Source organism: Podarcis cretensis, assembly GCF_951804945.1.
Source record: "Podarcis cretensis genome assembly, chromosome: 3".
Taxonomy (NCBI): Eukaryota; Metazoa; Chordata; class Lepidosauria; order Squamata; family Lacertidae; genus Podarcis; species Podarcis cretensis.
Genome location: NC_137172.1, coordinates 65,718,886 through 65,735,634, shown reverse-complemented (window position 1 = coordinate 65,735,634; position 16,749 = coordinate 65,718,886). Strand labels below are relative to the sequence as shown.

The following is a 16,749-nucleotide window of genomic DNA, read 5'->3' as shown; positions in this document are numbered from 1 at the left end:
CACCGTTTACCTTCCCGCCGGAGCGGTACCTATTTATCCACTTGCACTGTGTGCTTTCGAACTGCTAGGTTGGCAGGAGCAGGGACCGAACAATGGGAGCTCACCCCGTTGCTGGGATTCGAACTGCCGACCTTTCAATCGGCAAGACAAGAGGCTCAGTGGTTTAGATCACAGCACCAACCAAGTCCCTTTTAGCTCAGTTACAAAGTGTCAAATGTTGCAAGTCTTTCCTCATAGGGGAGCTGCTCCAGCCCCTTGAGCATTTTGGTTGCCCTTTTCTGAACCTTTTCCAACTCTGCAATGTCCTTTCTGAGGTGAGGCAAACAGAACTGTGCACAGTGTTCTTAAGTGTGGTTTCGCCATAGACTTGTATAATGATGTCATTATATTGGCAGTTTTATTGAGTGTATACAAAGAAAGAAAAAAGGAAACAAAATTTCCCTCCCTCTCTCTCTCTTTGTATATATATATTAGAGATGTGTGTTCCATATGCATTTACAAAAGGAGCAGCCAGCTCTTATATACACAGCATGTTTCCTCTGCAGTAATGGCTTAGTTCAGTGGGGATCACTTCCAAGTAACCATGCATCAAACTGTAGCAAAAATTTCAAGGAAGGTAAGTTTGCATTTGCAAGACTGTTTCTTATTGGATGTGGGAGACAAAGATGAACATCAGATAGCCCTCGGGTTTTATTTTTAGAGATGGTATGTAATAAACAACTATTTCCCACGGTTCCCAAACCGTGGTTTCCAAAATGTGATCCATTGACCACCAGTAGTCTGCAAACCTCATTCCGATGACCCATGGCATATCTTGCATTAAAGATTCATCTTCATTTTATTTGAATCTTTATTGCTTCTTCTATTGAATATTATTTATTGTATTGCATGTTATTGAACTACCATTTGAATTATGTGAAATGCAAACTGTAATACAATAACATACGACAGTGGGGAGAAACATAATAATCATGTAACACCTAGCACAGCACATGCCACTTGCTACAACAGGCAGAAAAACCATTAAGTGTTCACCAGCCAATTCCCAAGTGGTCCATGGGGGACAAAAAAAGTCAGTTCCATCTTTGGATGATGCCTTTCCATCTTTTATCCGTTTTCTGTTCCATTTTCGCCTAGGGAGGTGAGTGTGATTTCTGGAAGAACCTGTGCAAATAGGAAGGCTGGAAGTCTTCCCCTCGCCCAGCCACCCACTTTCCCTTCCTCTCCGCAGAGGAAAACGCTGCCTCTTCACACTCTCCCGTGTAAACAACCCCGGTCACCTTCCTGCGCCGCCGGCTTCTGGAGCCACACATTGCCATCTTCTCAGCTTCCTGACAGATACATAATAAAGCCCTTGTGGTGATGCTGATGACCATCCTCTCGAAAGCTCCTTCAGGGGGACCAGCAGCACAGGCTCCTCTTCATCTCCCGGGAAGGGTGCGCGTCAGAGGAAGGTTCCTGCGAACACGAATGGGGGAAGAAGAAAAAGCCGCCGGGCTCCCCAGAGAGCGCGCGCGGCCAGAGGGTGGGGGTGGGGGCGGGGGGAGGCGAGGCAGGAACCTGAGGAACCCGGAGCGCCGAGTTCTTCCCTCGCCCACCTCGCGCGGCCGGAGGGAAGCCCGCCAAAGCCAGGCAGGGGGCGGAGCCACGGCCCTTTTATTAGCCGAGGGCGCAGGAGGCGCCGGGCGAGAGAATGGAGAACGCCGGCCTGAGGAACAGCCAAGCCAAGGTGGCTCCTCCGCCGCTGGAGAAGGGCTTCGGCAGCGACGGGCCCGAGAAGAAGAACTCCGCCGCGGTGCCCATGCTGGCGGCTATGGAGGTGGCGGACGAGCCGGAGAAAGCGGCGGCGCTCAGGGCGAAAGCCAAGGAGCCCAACCCCTACAAAGTCCTCTCCCTGGTAAGGAGACGCGCCGCCCCCCTCCCTGCTCCGGAGCCAGGCGCCTCGAGAGACCCGGGGACGGAGCGGGCGCAAAACCCGACCCCCGGCCGGCAAAGTACCCTACCTCGTCCAAGGGGACGCTTCTCTTCCACGCAGTCACCAGCTCGCTGGGCGAAGGCAAGCCTTCCAAAGTAATGGTTGGTGACCTTCGTCTTTTTGCAGAGGGAGAAGCAAATATTTGCTGGGGCCACTCTGTGAATCTGGCTAAGGGACCCAAACGATGTGGCTGGCATCCTAAAGTGACGCAGGCTTTGCTAAAGCACCTAGGCAGCAGCACAGCTTCACCGAGTGGGATGCCTTTAATTTAGGAGGAACAGCAAACATGCTGCCTGACCTTTGGCAAGTCATCTCCTACCAATACAGGGGAAAATACTATGTGTGTGAGAGAGAGAAGGTTTGAAATTGGCCACCTACAATTTTCACTGCAACGATTCAGTGCCGTAACATGTGAAACGACAAGTAAATAAGAATAAGGTGCCCCTGAGCATGTGCAGAAGTAAATTTCCTCAACATTGGTTACTCACATTGCACACCTGCATGTGTTGCATCAGACAGTAGAGGATGTTAGGAGCATGCCAGATATGCTTTAACCACAGCATCTTCCTTTTTGAAAGTATTCACTAATAGGGAGCCAGCTGATTTAAACACACTAATATTAGGGCATTGAAAAACTTTGGTGTGTGGTGAAATGGTGGTTCGCCATACACTGGACTTAATAGCTGACATTGCCAATGATTCATGTCAGTAAATTAATATTCAAGAGTCTATGGTATTTGCACTCTTTAAACTTTCCTTGGCACTTGACTTTAGAGTAGTAGTTGCAAGTTGGATTGCCCCACCTTTCTAATGCAAACTCATCTGGAATAATGAGGATGGCAATCTGCTTTACTGACTATCACAGTGAAGGAGTGAGAGTTATTCCAGATTAATTACTGCACATTACACAGGAGTGGCCTTCTGCATGTGTAAACTGCAGCATAATTTATTTCAAAGGAATAGTTTGAAGGTGAATTGAGTTAAGAGTATATTAGAACCTGTTCTTGGGATGAAGTGGGAAAATAATATAAACAAACAAACAAATACAGTGAGTGTCACATTAAGATGCAGCTGTGCTGCTACCCTGCCCTGCATGATTATGCCTTATGTCCACTCCCACTGCTGACCCATCTTTCTTAATCTGTCAATTACATAGTGTGATGCTGGTGGTGAACTGAGCATTTTTCTTCATCATAGTTTGATGGAAAATCTGATAAAACAGAATCGCTTTTTGAGAACTTTGCTTTACATGGAATTCTGGGGGAAAGTATGCTAATATATCCCTCTACACATTCACTCCTTTTCTGAGATACTTAGCTGGGGTCAGGGCTGTCCCAGAGGAGAACATCTGCTCTTAAGAGTGAGTCACACTTCTGGACCCAGCTCAATGGGTAGTAGTTAAAGCCTGGAGATACCATAGCCTTCACCATCTCAGGATTTGAGTGTGGAATCTTAAATCTCTTTAGTGGATCACAGTCCCTTTGACTTGTAACAGAGATATCTTTGATGTTTGTTTGAAAAGTCCTAGCCCTGGTTTTGTCTCATTGTTTAGTATGCTTAAGTGATGGAGTGGAGGCAGAACTGCATGGGTATGTTCTGTGTGTGTGATTAGATATGTCTAATCTTTTGGAATTTATCTATCTGGCTCTTAAGAAGGTTGTTTGGAATGGAATCATGCTAGGTATCTAGCTGAGAATTGTCTGAAGAAATGTTTGTTGCAACTCAAATAGCTTGCATCGGGGCTTTTTCTCAGCTGGAACTCACCAGACTCACTTCTGACACCTCTCAGTTGGGCGGTTTTGCCACTGGGAGAAGCAAAGTTACAGGGAACCAGGCAGAGGGTCTTCTTGGTAGTGGCGTCCTCCCTGTGGAACACCTTCTCTTAGATGTCAAGGAAATAAACAACTATCTGACTTTTAGAAGACACCTGAAGGCAGCCCCATGTAGGGAAGTTTTTAATTTTTGATGTTTTATTGTGTTTTTACTATTCTGCTGGGAGCCACCCAGAGTGACTGAGGAAACTCAGCCAGATGGGTGGGGTATAAATAATAAAGTAGTAGTAGTAGTAGTAGTAGTAGTAGTAGTATAAGAGAACAAGGAAGAAGTTCATGGTGAGTTCTGGCATCCCAATTTCTAGAAAAATAGCACTGGCTTGCATCATGTTTCAACAAAACTGGTGCCTACAGTATTTTGAAACACCCATAGTTACCCACAATTGCCAATATAATTGCTGAACCTGGCACATAAACTTTTAGAATTGGTTTACTCTCCACTTGTTTCATTGTATCATGTGTGCAGCAGGTGTGAGGAGAATTGTTCCTCAAGCCTTTACAATTTTTAAAAATAGAAGTACATATCAATTTAAAAAGGATTGCCTTTCCCTCTCTAGGTCAAACGTTCCCAATCTGTTCTGTAACATAATGAGCAATTAAGATGTTTGGCTATATGACTAAAATATGAAGGCTCACCTGCTGTCAGGTTCTAAACCGATTAATTGGGTTGTGCACAGTAGGCCATAAAACCTTTGAGGTATGGACTATGACCTTTGCAAAGTTAGTCATATAGTATCTTGAATATGTTGCTGTTCTACAGTATAGATGAGAAGAAAGAATGATAGGAATGGATAACATGAAAAAAAAATAGATCTGAGTAATGACTAGATTTTATATTTTCAATGTAATGGAAGATCTGCCATGACTGGTTTTTCCTATCTCATAAAGTCCACAATATTACTCTTATTCTTATTTTATCAGTCCCTTTTCTCCAAAGAATTAAACTCAAAGTAACTTACTGTATAGTCTGCTCCAGTTTACTCTCCATTCAGTCTCCTCTATCTTTTAGACTATTAAAACTACAAACTTTTTTGTTTTAACATCATGCCATTTTTCTCTTTCTCTCCAACGCTTTGTTTAATGTCCAGCCTGGTGAAGAGTTCTGAAGAAGTGAAAAGCTTCCTTACTATTTTGTGACATTTGGTTGGTCCTAAGAAATGTATTAAGGGACGCAGGTGGCGCTGTGGGTTAAAGCCTCAGCGCCTAGGACTTGCCGATCGAAAGGTCGGCGGTTCGAATCCCTGCGGCGGGGTGCGCTCCCGCTGCTCGGTCCCAGCGCCTGCCAACCTAGCAGTTCGAAAGCACCTCCGGGTGCAAGTAGATAAATAGGGACCGCTTACCAGCGGGAAGGTAAACGGCGTTTCCGTGTGCGGCTCTGGCTCTGGCTCTGGCTCTGGCCAGAGCAGCGATGTCACGCTGGCCACGTGACCCGGAAGTGTCTCCGGACAGCGCTGGCCCCTGGCCTCTTAAGTGAGATGGGCGCACAACCCCAGAGTCTGTCAAGACTGGCCCGTACGGGCAGGGGTACCTTTACCTTTACCTTAAGAAATGTATTGCTCTACTCTGGATTTTTCTATGAACCAACATGACTAAATGGGCCTTTTCTAGGAGGAGGATGCATGGACCAATGCTGTATCTTTGAAGCAATAACAGTGTGTTCCTAAGCATGTCTACTCAGAAGCAAGTCCTATTGAATTCAGCAGGGCTTACTCCAGGGCAGTGGGGGTTAAGATTGCATTTTAAATAATCTTGTTAAAAATATCAAGTTGCTAAGCACTGTTGCATAATGGCCTTTCCAGCAAGAATACAGTATGGCGAGAATACACAATGTAGACGGGAAGCTGAGGAGCAGAGAGAGAGAATGGAGTATGATGAATGTGTCTGTAGGACAGTGGAATGTAGTGTGTTTGGTGCATTGATATGAAATGTTATTTGTTTTGAAAGCTACTGCTGGGTATTTGGGATACCAAAGGTTGTTTCAGGACTGCTTCTGATATAACATTTTATGCTTACAAATAGACGTCTTGAACTGTTGAAGATTTGAATATTCCAACATGGAGACATTGCATAGTGATTAGTCATCAATGAACTGCATCTGTGAACAGAGTATGACTAGGATTAGGAACTGTTATATTTTGATTATTTATTTAATTATACATTATTCGATTGACTTGTTTCATTAATTTCACTGCTTATAATTTTTGAATATTAAGTGGTATATAAATACCTGAAACAAGAACAAGAACAACAACAACAACTTATTTCATCAGTTTCTAAGCCACTCTTTATTATGATCCCAGAGTGGTTTGCAGTAATTTAAATGTTAATTATAAAATACAATATCCCAGAACTAATTAAAATATCAAACAACAATAAATAACAGCAGACAGCAGATGACATCAGTTGTAGCTGACATTGCTACATCAAGTTCCCCCAAAGGACTGGGTGAAGAAGTGTGTTACTAAAAGCCAGGGTGCTTCCAGACTTGTTATTTTTGGATGGGATTCAATTACATACTAACAAACTCAGGTTGCACAATTACAGTTGATTTGGAGGTCTTGTGCAAGAAACCAGCTTCCTCAAAAGGTTGTGCTTTTTGTGATAAGCAAAGTGATGAGAAAATACACTTGCTATGATGCCATGCCGTCTAATCTTGCAACAACAGACATGAATGCTTAGTAAACATTCTCTAATCTCCCTGCAAACATATCAGGGCAAGTGCTCAAAAGCAAGTAATCTGGTAGCGCCTCCAAACTGTAGCAGTGCCACATGCATGTCCAGTGAGAGGGAATTCCACAAATGAGGAAAAGGCCCTATTTTGTTTTAGTGCACAGCAGGCTACAACCTATGGTGGAACAATGAGAAGAAACAAGCTCTCAGGCCCAAGGCAGGCTGATATACAATATTTCAACATATGATGCTCATGGGAGCATAGAACATTGGGCTGGAAGAAGCCCACAGCATTCTCTGATTTCTTCCCCCCACTGCAATTTTTATTATTTTCTTTAAACAACAAATGTTACCACACAAAGTTGTTCCAGTTACAGTACAAGCTTTTACAAGGCAGAGTATAGTAAGGAAGGAAAGAAAGTATGCACCAAGGTATTAATGAACACATTTCTTGTGCTTGTAAAGAGTCACCTTGTCAAAGGGACCTTGTGCCTTGTGCTTTACCCCTCATCTAGTACGGGCCTCCACATGACCTTCCACATAGAAGATTGAGAGGCTGGGGGATACACAGAGCACTGACTCTTATTTCTGCAGAAGAGGTGCAGATACCAAACCTATCCTTTTTTTGGCATGCCCCTTATAACCCTCCTGCAAGAGAGTCCTGGTGTTATTTATCCAGGTTCCCATTAGCAGCTCCTAAGCCTTGAGAAGGCCATCAGAGTTTTCTATAGGTATATCAATGTGCTGTAAAGCATTGAGGCCAATCGTCTATCTTTCAGGTTTGATCTGGTGCAGAGGGATTCAAAAAGTGTAAGGGAGTGAGTGGACTCCTTTACAAGCCAGGTAAACCACGAATAAGCATGCCTGAATCAGCAGAAACCATGTAATTGATATCTCCTCCAGCCTCCTTCCTGATGGTTTGACGCCTGCCTATCAAGTCTCAAATTCTATAGATTCTCCCAGGACTGGAATTGCTGATATTTATCCAAGTTTGCTGATTTTTGTATTAATAACTCTTCCCCCCCACTCCAAATTGACCCCTGTCTGGTTGTGTGCTTTGAACTTTTGATGGCAATCACTTCTACCCAAATGAAGGAATGGTGCTGTTTGCATCTATACAAGTATGTGAGCCAGGATTAAAATCATTTTGCTGTACTAATTTCATACCAAAGTTAGTCTAACAGAAAAAGGGCAGGATATCTAAGAGCTAACAGATCTAGTTCAATTGGGGGAGGCAGGGAGAGCACTGTCTGTCTGTGTTTTTGAAATAAAACTTCTAAGTGAATGCTGTTTGATATGAACATGAGCAATTAATCACAATTTACAAGTCCAGTATTATATAGCATGGGCCATTTAGTAGTGTGATTCCTTGGAAAACCACACCATTCCTGGCAGAATGCATAATCGTCGTCTTTTTAACAGAAAGAGGCAACCCTGAGTCATATGCCCTTAAATCATATGTGCTTTGGCATACACATCAAAGAGCAGGTGGTTCTTTGCCAGTGAATAAATATGTACAGTTTTTGGCAATGTACAGCTGTAACTTTATACCTCAACTTCCTAATGAACTTGTTGGCTCTTCTGGACCGTGCACCTACATTTGCAGGCTTTTGTCCCTGCTTGCCTGTATCTCCATGGCTGCAGTGCTATTCACATTTACTTAGGAATGAGCCTCACAGAACATGGTGGGACTTACTTTTGAGTGAGCATGCAGAGTATTGCCCTGTTACCATGAGAGAAGAAGCCCAAGATGAACCCCACTTAACCATTCCAACAGCTTGGTCCTCTGTTTCTTGATTTCACTAATAACAACTCACTAATAATCTGATAAGCCTCCTGAACAGAGATGGGGAACTTGTGGTTCTCTAGCTTTTGCTGGACTTGACATCGGCTTTGCATGTAGAGGAGGTCCTAGGTTCCATCACTGGTATCTCCAGGCAGGGTTAGCAGAGATGCCTGCCTGAAATCCTGAACAGCTGCTCCCAGCCAGTGTAGATAGTACTAAGCAAGATGGACCAATGGCCTGATTTGCTAAAAGGCATCTTCCCATTAACTATTCTCTTTGTGTATTTCTATTTTAGAATTTGACAGCAAAACAACAACAACTCACCAGTTTTGGATGTAAGAAGTGCTGCCTGTCATATTGTTGTGTTGTAAATTCAGAGTGGTGAAAAGGGAAACACTGAAGCAGTAGGAACAACAACCTAACCATGTTTGCTTTTATTTTGTCAGATACACTAATCTTTTTCAGAGGAAAGTTATGATAGATTCAATATTGTGCTAGAACAATTCAAGGAAAATAATCTATATGAGTTATCTTAAATAAGAGTGAATCTGTCTTACCTTTTGTGGTTCTCTCCTGTTGAACTTGGCCATATAAACAATCCTTTTGCACTTTCTGTACTTAGATATGTCAGCTGTTAGTTAAGTGCCTGCTCCTGCATGAAAATGAGCCATAATTTCCTAATATACACTTGAATGCTTATTCACAATGACTGGCAATGATTCATTCAAAATTATCTCGTTCTTTTCAGTAGAAATCACACCGCACATACCAATAGTTTTGGAGAACATCCACTTTAGCTGCTAATAAGGCTAGCCCTTCGGCATATTGCTTTGTGAAGTTTAGGAATAATAATAAATTTACCTCTGTTAAAAGTAAACCCTGAGCTGCTAAAGGTCAAAGCAAGCTGAAAGGCATTTGCAAACACAATGGTTTCATATAGGAGAAACTGACTAAGCACTGCCACTGGCTGATTTCAAGCAATGTATGTTCTGCAACCACACAATAAATAAACAGGCAACCAGAAGGATAGGTGTGGTGGTGGGGGGGACGACTGTTTCCAAGTTCTGATGAGTGATTGACCATGACATCCATATGTGGCTGCCAAATAAGTACATCATGATTCAAAGCATGGCACAAGACTAGCCCTTTGGAAAGTCCAAGCTAATCTGGGTTTGGTCTCAGCCATGTGAAGTGTTCTTTATCATGCAGTTACTACCACTGAATTTTATATGTGTGTGTGTGTGTGTGTGTGTGTGTATGTGTATGTGTATATATATATATATATATATATATATATATATATATATATAACACATGCATTCCACATGCCATGCTTCTGCAGTCATGTTTGTCTTGGGGCAGGACAGGACCAGCTCTGATTTAGTATATAAGATCCCTATAACTTACATTGCACTTTTGCACACTGATTTGCTGGCAATTGGCATGGCTGACCGGTGGCAAAGTATAAGGCTGTGCTCTTGAATAGTTCACTCCACACAGGAAGGAAACACACAAGGTAGAGGGCACCTCCTGCATATGTGTCTAAGGAAGTGTTGGTTATTCCTGCATTTTCAATTTACCCTAACACAGCACATCATGCAAGTACCAAAGGCTTAAGTTATTCAATACACTCCATGCACTCCGGAGCATTTGATTAACGAAATCATTATTTCTGGATCTTTGCAAGGTATACAGACCTTCTTTTGTAACTATGCATTTCTCCAAGGTGAAAGATTACATGAAACAATGTTAGGTGATAATGGCTGCTTTGCATAAAATATCCTGAAGGGTTGCGTAATTTGTGTGAAATTGTCAACAATTTCAGAGGTGCTAAACAAAATACGTTTAAGAAATAATGATATTCAACTGGGTTGGCTTCTTTTAAATCTTGTTGTTTAGAGCACACCAGGCACTCCTGTCTTCCACTGCCTTCCACAGTTTGGTCAACTACTGCAATTGGTCTTACAATTGCTATTGGTCACCCCTTGCTTTTTCCTGTAAGACCAATTGCAGTCATTAACAGTTGTCAATAGGCTTACCACACCTATCAGCCAATCACCCATTCCCACCACCCTTCTGAGTAATACCCCTCCCCACCCTCTCATTATATATAAGGGTCTGGTGACTTCTGTTCCAGTGTATCTGAAGAAGTGTGCATGCACACGAAAGCTCATACCAATAACAAACTAAGCACTCTAAGGTGCTACTGGAAGGAATTTTTTTATTCAGTTCTGAGGTGTGTGTGTGTTTTTTAAAGATGTAATGACCACCATGTCAGGGAACTGCCATCAGTGCTGGAGGGAGAAAGCAAGCTCCAGAGGGATTCCAGAGAGCGTCCCGGGATGGGGAGAGGCAGCCCATCTTCTGGGGAAGAGAATCAGCGTAGCACCAGTGGAGAAGGGGGGCAGATGGGGGAATCGGGGAGGCGGTCCCATGACTCCTTGTCGGGGACCAGCAGGGAGAGTAACAGTCCTCCGCTGCCTACGCCCTCCTTGCGCAGAAGGCTTCCGCGCAGGGAGAGTAGGAGGAGACTAGGCGTCAAAGAGCTTCTTTGCTGGAAGAAGTTTAAGAAACGCCCACTGACGGATTCTGCCAGCGATTGAGACAGCCACGGGTGAGTGGCTGTCCAGACAGAAAAGGTTCACCCAGGCAACCCAGCCAGGTGTTGGCACCGGCTTACACACGAGCAACCCCTAGAACCATTACAGCAATCCGTCAGTCCCTGACGTTGCTTGTGTGCAGCCCTGGAGAGGCAGCACGATGAGCCAAACAGGGCCAGCCGGAGAGGCAGAGCAAGAAGCCATGGTGCGAGGTCTGGTCGAGAGGAACCGAGATCTGGAGGCGCATGTAGCTACCCTGTCTGCGCGGCTGGAGGAGAGACGGGCTCAGGATGCACAGGTCAGAGCCACCCCGATAGGGAGGAAGGTCCCGGGGCTGGTACACAAGTTTGGTGGAAAGCCCCAAGACTACAATGCTTTCTGAACGGAAATTCAGTATGCTTTGGAATTGCAGAAAAATGACTTTGCGGATGACGGGGAGGTGGCGAGGTCGCCAGGTAGAGTACTTGGTAGCCTGGGAGGGGGAACCTAGGTCGGAAAACACGTGGGTCCCTGCTGAATCAATCACTGACGGGTATCTGGTGGAAGAATTCCACAGTTTGTTCCCAGATAAGCCCAAACCATTAGCTAGATTCTGGGAGGAAGAATTTGGACCCACTGACGACGAAGGGGACTTTGTGGGTTTTCCTGCCTCCGAAGAGGAGGGAGAGGAGGTGTCCAAGGGAGAAGAATCAGATTGGGAGGTTCAACCAGAGGGAAGAGATCCGAGCAGATGGGAGGCTGGTTTTGAAGATGATGACAGCTCCTTCAGGAGATTCCCCGCATCGTCGGCCGAGGAGAGAGGGGAGGTTGTATCGGAAAATCGCGCCAGGGGTGGGTGGGGGGTCCTGAGGAGGAGGTGGATGTCAGGGAACTGCCATCAGTGCCGGAGGGAGAGAGCAAGCTCCAGAGGGATTCCAGAGAGCGTCCCGGGATGGGGAGAGGCAGCCCATCTTCTGGGAAAGAGAATCAGTGTAGCACCAGTGGAGAAGGGGGGCAGATGGGGGAATTGGCGAGGCAGTCCCATGACTCCTTGCTGGGGACCAGCGGGGAGAGTAAGGATCCTCCGCTGCCTACGCCCTCCTTGCGCAGAAGGCTTCCGTGCAGGGAGAGTAGGAGGAGACTAGGCGTCAAAGAGCTTCTTTGCTGGAAGAAGTTTAAGAAACGCCCACTGACGGATTCTGCCAGCGATTGAGACAGCCACGGGTGAGTGGCTGTCCGGACAGAAAAGGTTCACTCAGGCAACCCAGCCAGGTGTTGGCACCGGCTTACGCACGAGCAACCCCTAGAACCATTACACACCACCACAAATGTTTTGCCTCCCTTGACACACACTTGGACCCTCAAACCATTTGGACTGCATAATTTCTTCTAACAATGCTTATTTGTAGAACAGCAAACATGGGCAAAATCATGTTGCTTTCATAGTCTAATTGGTTTTCACCTGGAAGATCTTCCAAACTATTATGCCCTAGTGTTCATTGTCTAGCATGAGAAAATGTTTCCCCACTTATCTGATGTTTGCAAGGTGATGCTTTCTGTTTTCCTCCCACACAGAGGAAGCAGTAAGGAGACAAAAGCTCATGGCTTGAATACAATTGTTTGTTCCAATATAAACAAGCACAAAAATACCTCTCAGAATAAACCAGAACATTTTCTTCTTTTCTTCGTAACCCCAAAGCCAACTCTAAATTTTTCTTCCAAAGTTCCATATATCATTGTGACTCTCCTGCTCAAGAATGAAATCGGAAGCTGCAATTAATGGAAAGGTCAAATTACACTTTTTGAAAACCAATTAATTGCCCCCCCCCAAAAAAAAATCATTGCTTTGCATTTTCCACCAGCTGCAGTCAAACGTTTTTACACATGTTCAGAGTAAGATTTGGTATCTTTCTTCAACTTTTCTTTCTAGCTCCAAAGCAATTTGGATTCGTGCATTTGAATGGAGCTCAGCTGTTTGAAGAATAGCTGAGAGAGGCTGCTTAACTTTTCCCAGCTTTAGGGAGAGGGTAGTAAAACTGTGACAAATGAGGGGTAGGATATTTGTTAAATTGGACAAAATATAATTAGAGGCAGGGAGAGATTTTACTTTCTTGGGCTCCATGATCACTGCAGATGGTGACAGCAGCCACGAAAGTAAAAGATGCCTGCTTCTGGGGAGAAAAGCAATGACAAACCTAGACAGCATCTTAAAAAGTAGAGACATAACCTTGCCAACAAAGGTCCGTATAGTAAAAGCTATGGTTTTCCCAGTAGTGATGTATGGAAGTGAGAGCTGGACCATACAGAAGGCTGATCACAGAAGAATTGATGCTTTTGAATTATGGTGCTGGAGGAGACTCTTGAGAGTCCCATGGACTGCAAGAAGAACAAACCTATCCATTCTTAAGGAAATCAGCCCTGAATGCTCACTGGAAGGACAGATTGTGAAGCTGAGGCTCCAATACTTTGGCCACCTCATGAGAAGAGAAGACTGGAAAAGACCCTGATGCTGGGAAAGATGGAGGGCACAAGGAGAAGGGAACGATAGAGGACGAGATGGTTGGACAGTGTTCTCGAAGCTACCGACATGAGTTTGACCAAAATGCGGGAGGCAGTGGAAGACAGAAGTGCCTGGCGTGCTCTGGTCTATGGGGTCACGAAGAGTCCGACACAACTAAACGACTAAACAACAACAACAACAACAACAACATAATTAGAAGGGAAGGAAATTCATCAAAGACTAAGAAGTGTGCATAGTTTGTGGCCATTCCTTCACTATAGCATCTTCAAGTGGTACTTGGACTAGGACCATGTTGTTCTTTGGAGATGCATGGAAGCAAAGTGAAACGTGATTGAGCTTCATCTTATTCTTTGAAAGTTGGCATCCACTGCCTAATTTTGCTTGTGGTGAGTGCTGGGTCAATGTAAAAGTGCCACCCTACTGAAAGTGGTTGTTGGTATATTGTTATGGGAAACATTATTGATAACTTACAATTTTAACCCCTAATAGGACTACTGTATCACATCAGATACTCATACTGTTTATTTAGTAAAAATTAATTGTACTGTGTATCCAATAAAATGAATGGTTATGGATCATTTTCATAAATATTCATCTTCCAGTTTGATATGTTCTGTCGAAATCACTGGGATGTTCTTGCTAATCATATGGCTCAACATTTCCAAGTTCTAGGTACTATGCACTTGTTGTAAACACATGAATATTTTTGTAATGTTCTGAGGTTTGTGGTGCTGTGAAGTTGCCTGTGTGTGGCTTGCATGAGAACCCAAAATGACATGAATCAGTGCAGCTCATAAGTAACATTATCATTTCTGTAAGACTTCCTCACCACAGGAAGGGATTCATCCTCTCTCTACCAACCATGATGATATTATGAGGACTACTCATTTAGATGAGTTATATCCACTTGTAATGTGAAACTATTCAGCTGTGGCATTTAGAGAGGTGGCATGGTGGTATTTAGGCATTGTCCGGTTTTTAGTAAACCGTCTGAGGTTTGAGGTTTTTACTCTTGCTACCAGTAGCTGAATTCTAAATGTACCAATTTTGCCTTCTTGTTTTTCAGAACGATAATCTGAAAACTGTTTTATGCTCTTATCCCTTTAGAAAGAAGCCTCTATTTATAATAAAAACAAATAAATTATTATTTCTCTTAGAACATTTACCACATTTGGCACCATCCATCAGTGTTCTGCTCTTGTGACATTTCCCTGAATTTAAGTGGAACTTTCACTGGAGCAGCTCTGTTGGACCATTCTCAGAAATCTGCAGTTTTCCTATTCTGATGTAATTAGAACTTTTCTGTGATGCTGGGAAAAACCCCAAGATGTGACTTAACTTTCATCCTTTGCCTGCACCACAACAGATACCAGATGGCATCCAGGAGAGAAAAAGAGCATAATAACCCTCTTCTATTTGTGTGAAGTGACAACATTAAAACTTTAGCACAGCTGGAGAAGTTGTGTGCATGCAAGGCTCCTCTTGGTGTCCACAATCTTAGTGTTTGTGAAGAGAAGGCAGCTGTAATTGTTCTATGGTTGCTACATTGTGGCTTAGGTATGCCAGATAATTCTGATGAAAACAGAAGCAGAAATTTTCATTGTTCACTTATTTTGTCCTATATCAGGAACAGAAACCAATCCAGCACTGGCCCCCACCCATCACACCTAGCCTGCAAATGAAACTTAATTGATGACTTTTTCTGCATTTAAATTGCATTTGCTTTCAAAAAAATGAATGAACAGTGAGATGAAATACAGACTGTTTGGTAGAAATTGAAGTGCAGGAGAACAGAAACAACACTGATTGTGGTGAAGACAAGTCAGAACGAGGATTAAAAGGATCGAATGGGAATAGCTCTCTTCTTACATCCCTGGGCCTGTGGTACTTACGATTATGGCACCTGCTTTGCTTCCACACCCATTCCCAATTCCAGCCATTTATGCATTAGATGTGGAGAAGAGCATATAACAACATAACTAAGCTGTCCTAGATGCTATGGTGGGACAAATTAAATGCCTGGCTGTCATGTTCCATGAGACATGCAACATGCAGTTCTAGCTGAACATATAGAATAGGTTGGTTTCTTGTATCACTGCCCTAATGCTGCTTTAACTTCACAGTGTAGTATAATTTTGGGGGATGTTGATTGATTGCTGTTTACCCTCTTGGTTGATTAAGAACTTCCAAAGAACATATTTAATGTGTGCCCTGTGTGTTGTTCTGCATAGTGTACAGTAAACATGTGTTGTACACATGATGACAACATGTCAGAGCTGTGATTGCATAGATTGGGCAGAATTGTGCAACTTCTGTCGGCTGCAGTTTGAGTTCACTCTGAAAATCTTCATCATCAATCATTCATTTGTTGTTAATTAAATCAGCTCTTGGAACGATTGTGTTGGAGTCACCAGGGCCAGCTTCATTTCAAGTAAAAGTAATTAAAAGCACTACTTCTGTTTGCATGAGTGAAGATAAGCAATGTGAATTGGTGTAATAAGTATATATATATATTGACTGCTATTATCTCTTCTGTTCTAGGTATTATGTGTCATTGTGCTAACAACAATCCTGGGATGTATATTTGGGCTGAAACCTAGCTGTACAAGAGATGGTAAGTAATGAAGAATGCTAATATAAGTAGCTGAGTTTCTTTAGATATAAAAGGTTCACCTTGCATTCATTAGGTACACAGCATCCACTATTGGTTTTGCCCATTTTCCCATTTATGAATCTTTCCATTTGTCATAAAATTTCTGTAACAGTCTTGTCATAATACAAATTATGAATGCAAATGATAAAGTTTTTATTAGGCCTGTCACCCAATTAAGGAAATCTTAGTTAATTAAATGAGGGATTCAATCAGATAGGTGCACTTGTGGGGAGGAGTACAATGAATCCTGCTAGAGCAATGAGGCTTCCCCCCTTGCTCTGTGCCCCCAAATTGGCTCGGGGGGTTGGAAGAACCCCCAGGACCACACAGAGGTAGAGGAGGAGAGCCTGTTCCATCGGGCAAGCAGAAATGCTTGCATTTATGGAACAATCATAATTGCATGACATTAAATTCCACTCAAAGGCAAGTGAAAGTCAGACTGCCATCCTATAAAGTCCCTTTCCATAAAGCCCGTGTACAGTGACTAATCCATTGTGTTTATATCTGTGGCTCTCATGTTGGTTATGTTTCATGCAAAGGCTTCCACATTGTTTTGCCAATGGTACACTTAATGTACTGCAGAAAAGGCAAACATACCAAACTTGCATTGTATGCTAAATGAGCCATTTGAGGAATTGCATGGGTAGAAATATTTATGTGTGTCACATGAAGGAGACGTTTTAGTCAGCAGATTTAACAATTTTCCTACTTCTAGGCCAGTGCAGAGCCCAGG

General features: G+C 43.4%; 1 protein-coding gene across 1 annotated transcript in view; it reads left to right on the top strand.

Moving 5' to 3' along the window:
- The first annotated feature begins 1,562 nt into the window (after positions 1-1,562).
- The window catches only part of ENPP1 (ectonucleotide pyrophosphatase/phosphodiesterase 1), a 49,974-nt gene continuing 34,787 nt past the window's right edge, over positions 1,563-16,749 (top strand). The window contains exons 1-2 of the mRNA XM_079970637.1: positions 1,563-1,897; positions 15,905-15,977. Coding sequence (XP_079826763.1) covers positions 1,694-1,897; positions 15,905-15,977 — 277 coding nt within the window. The 5' untranslated portion in view covers positions 1,563-1,693. The remainder of the gene's footprint in view (positions 1,898-15,904; positions 15,978-16,749) is intronic.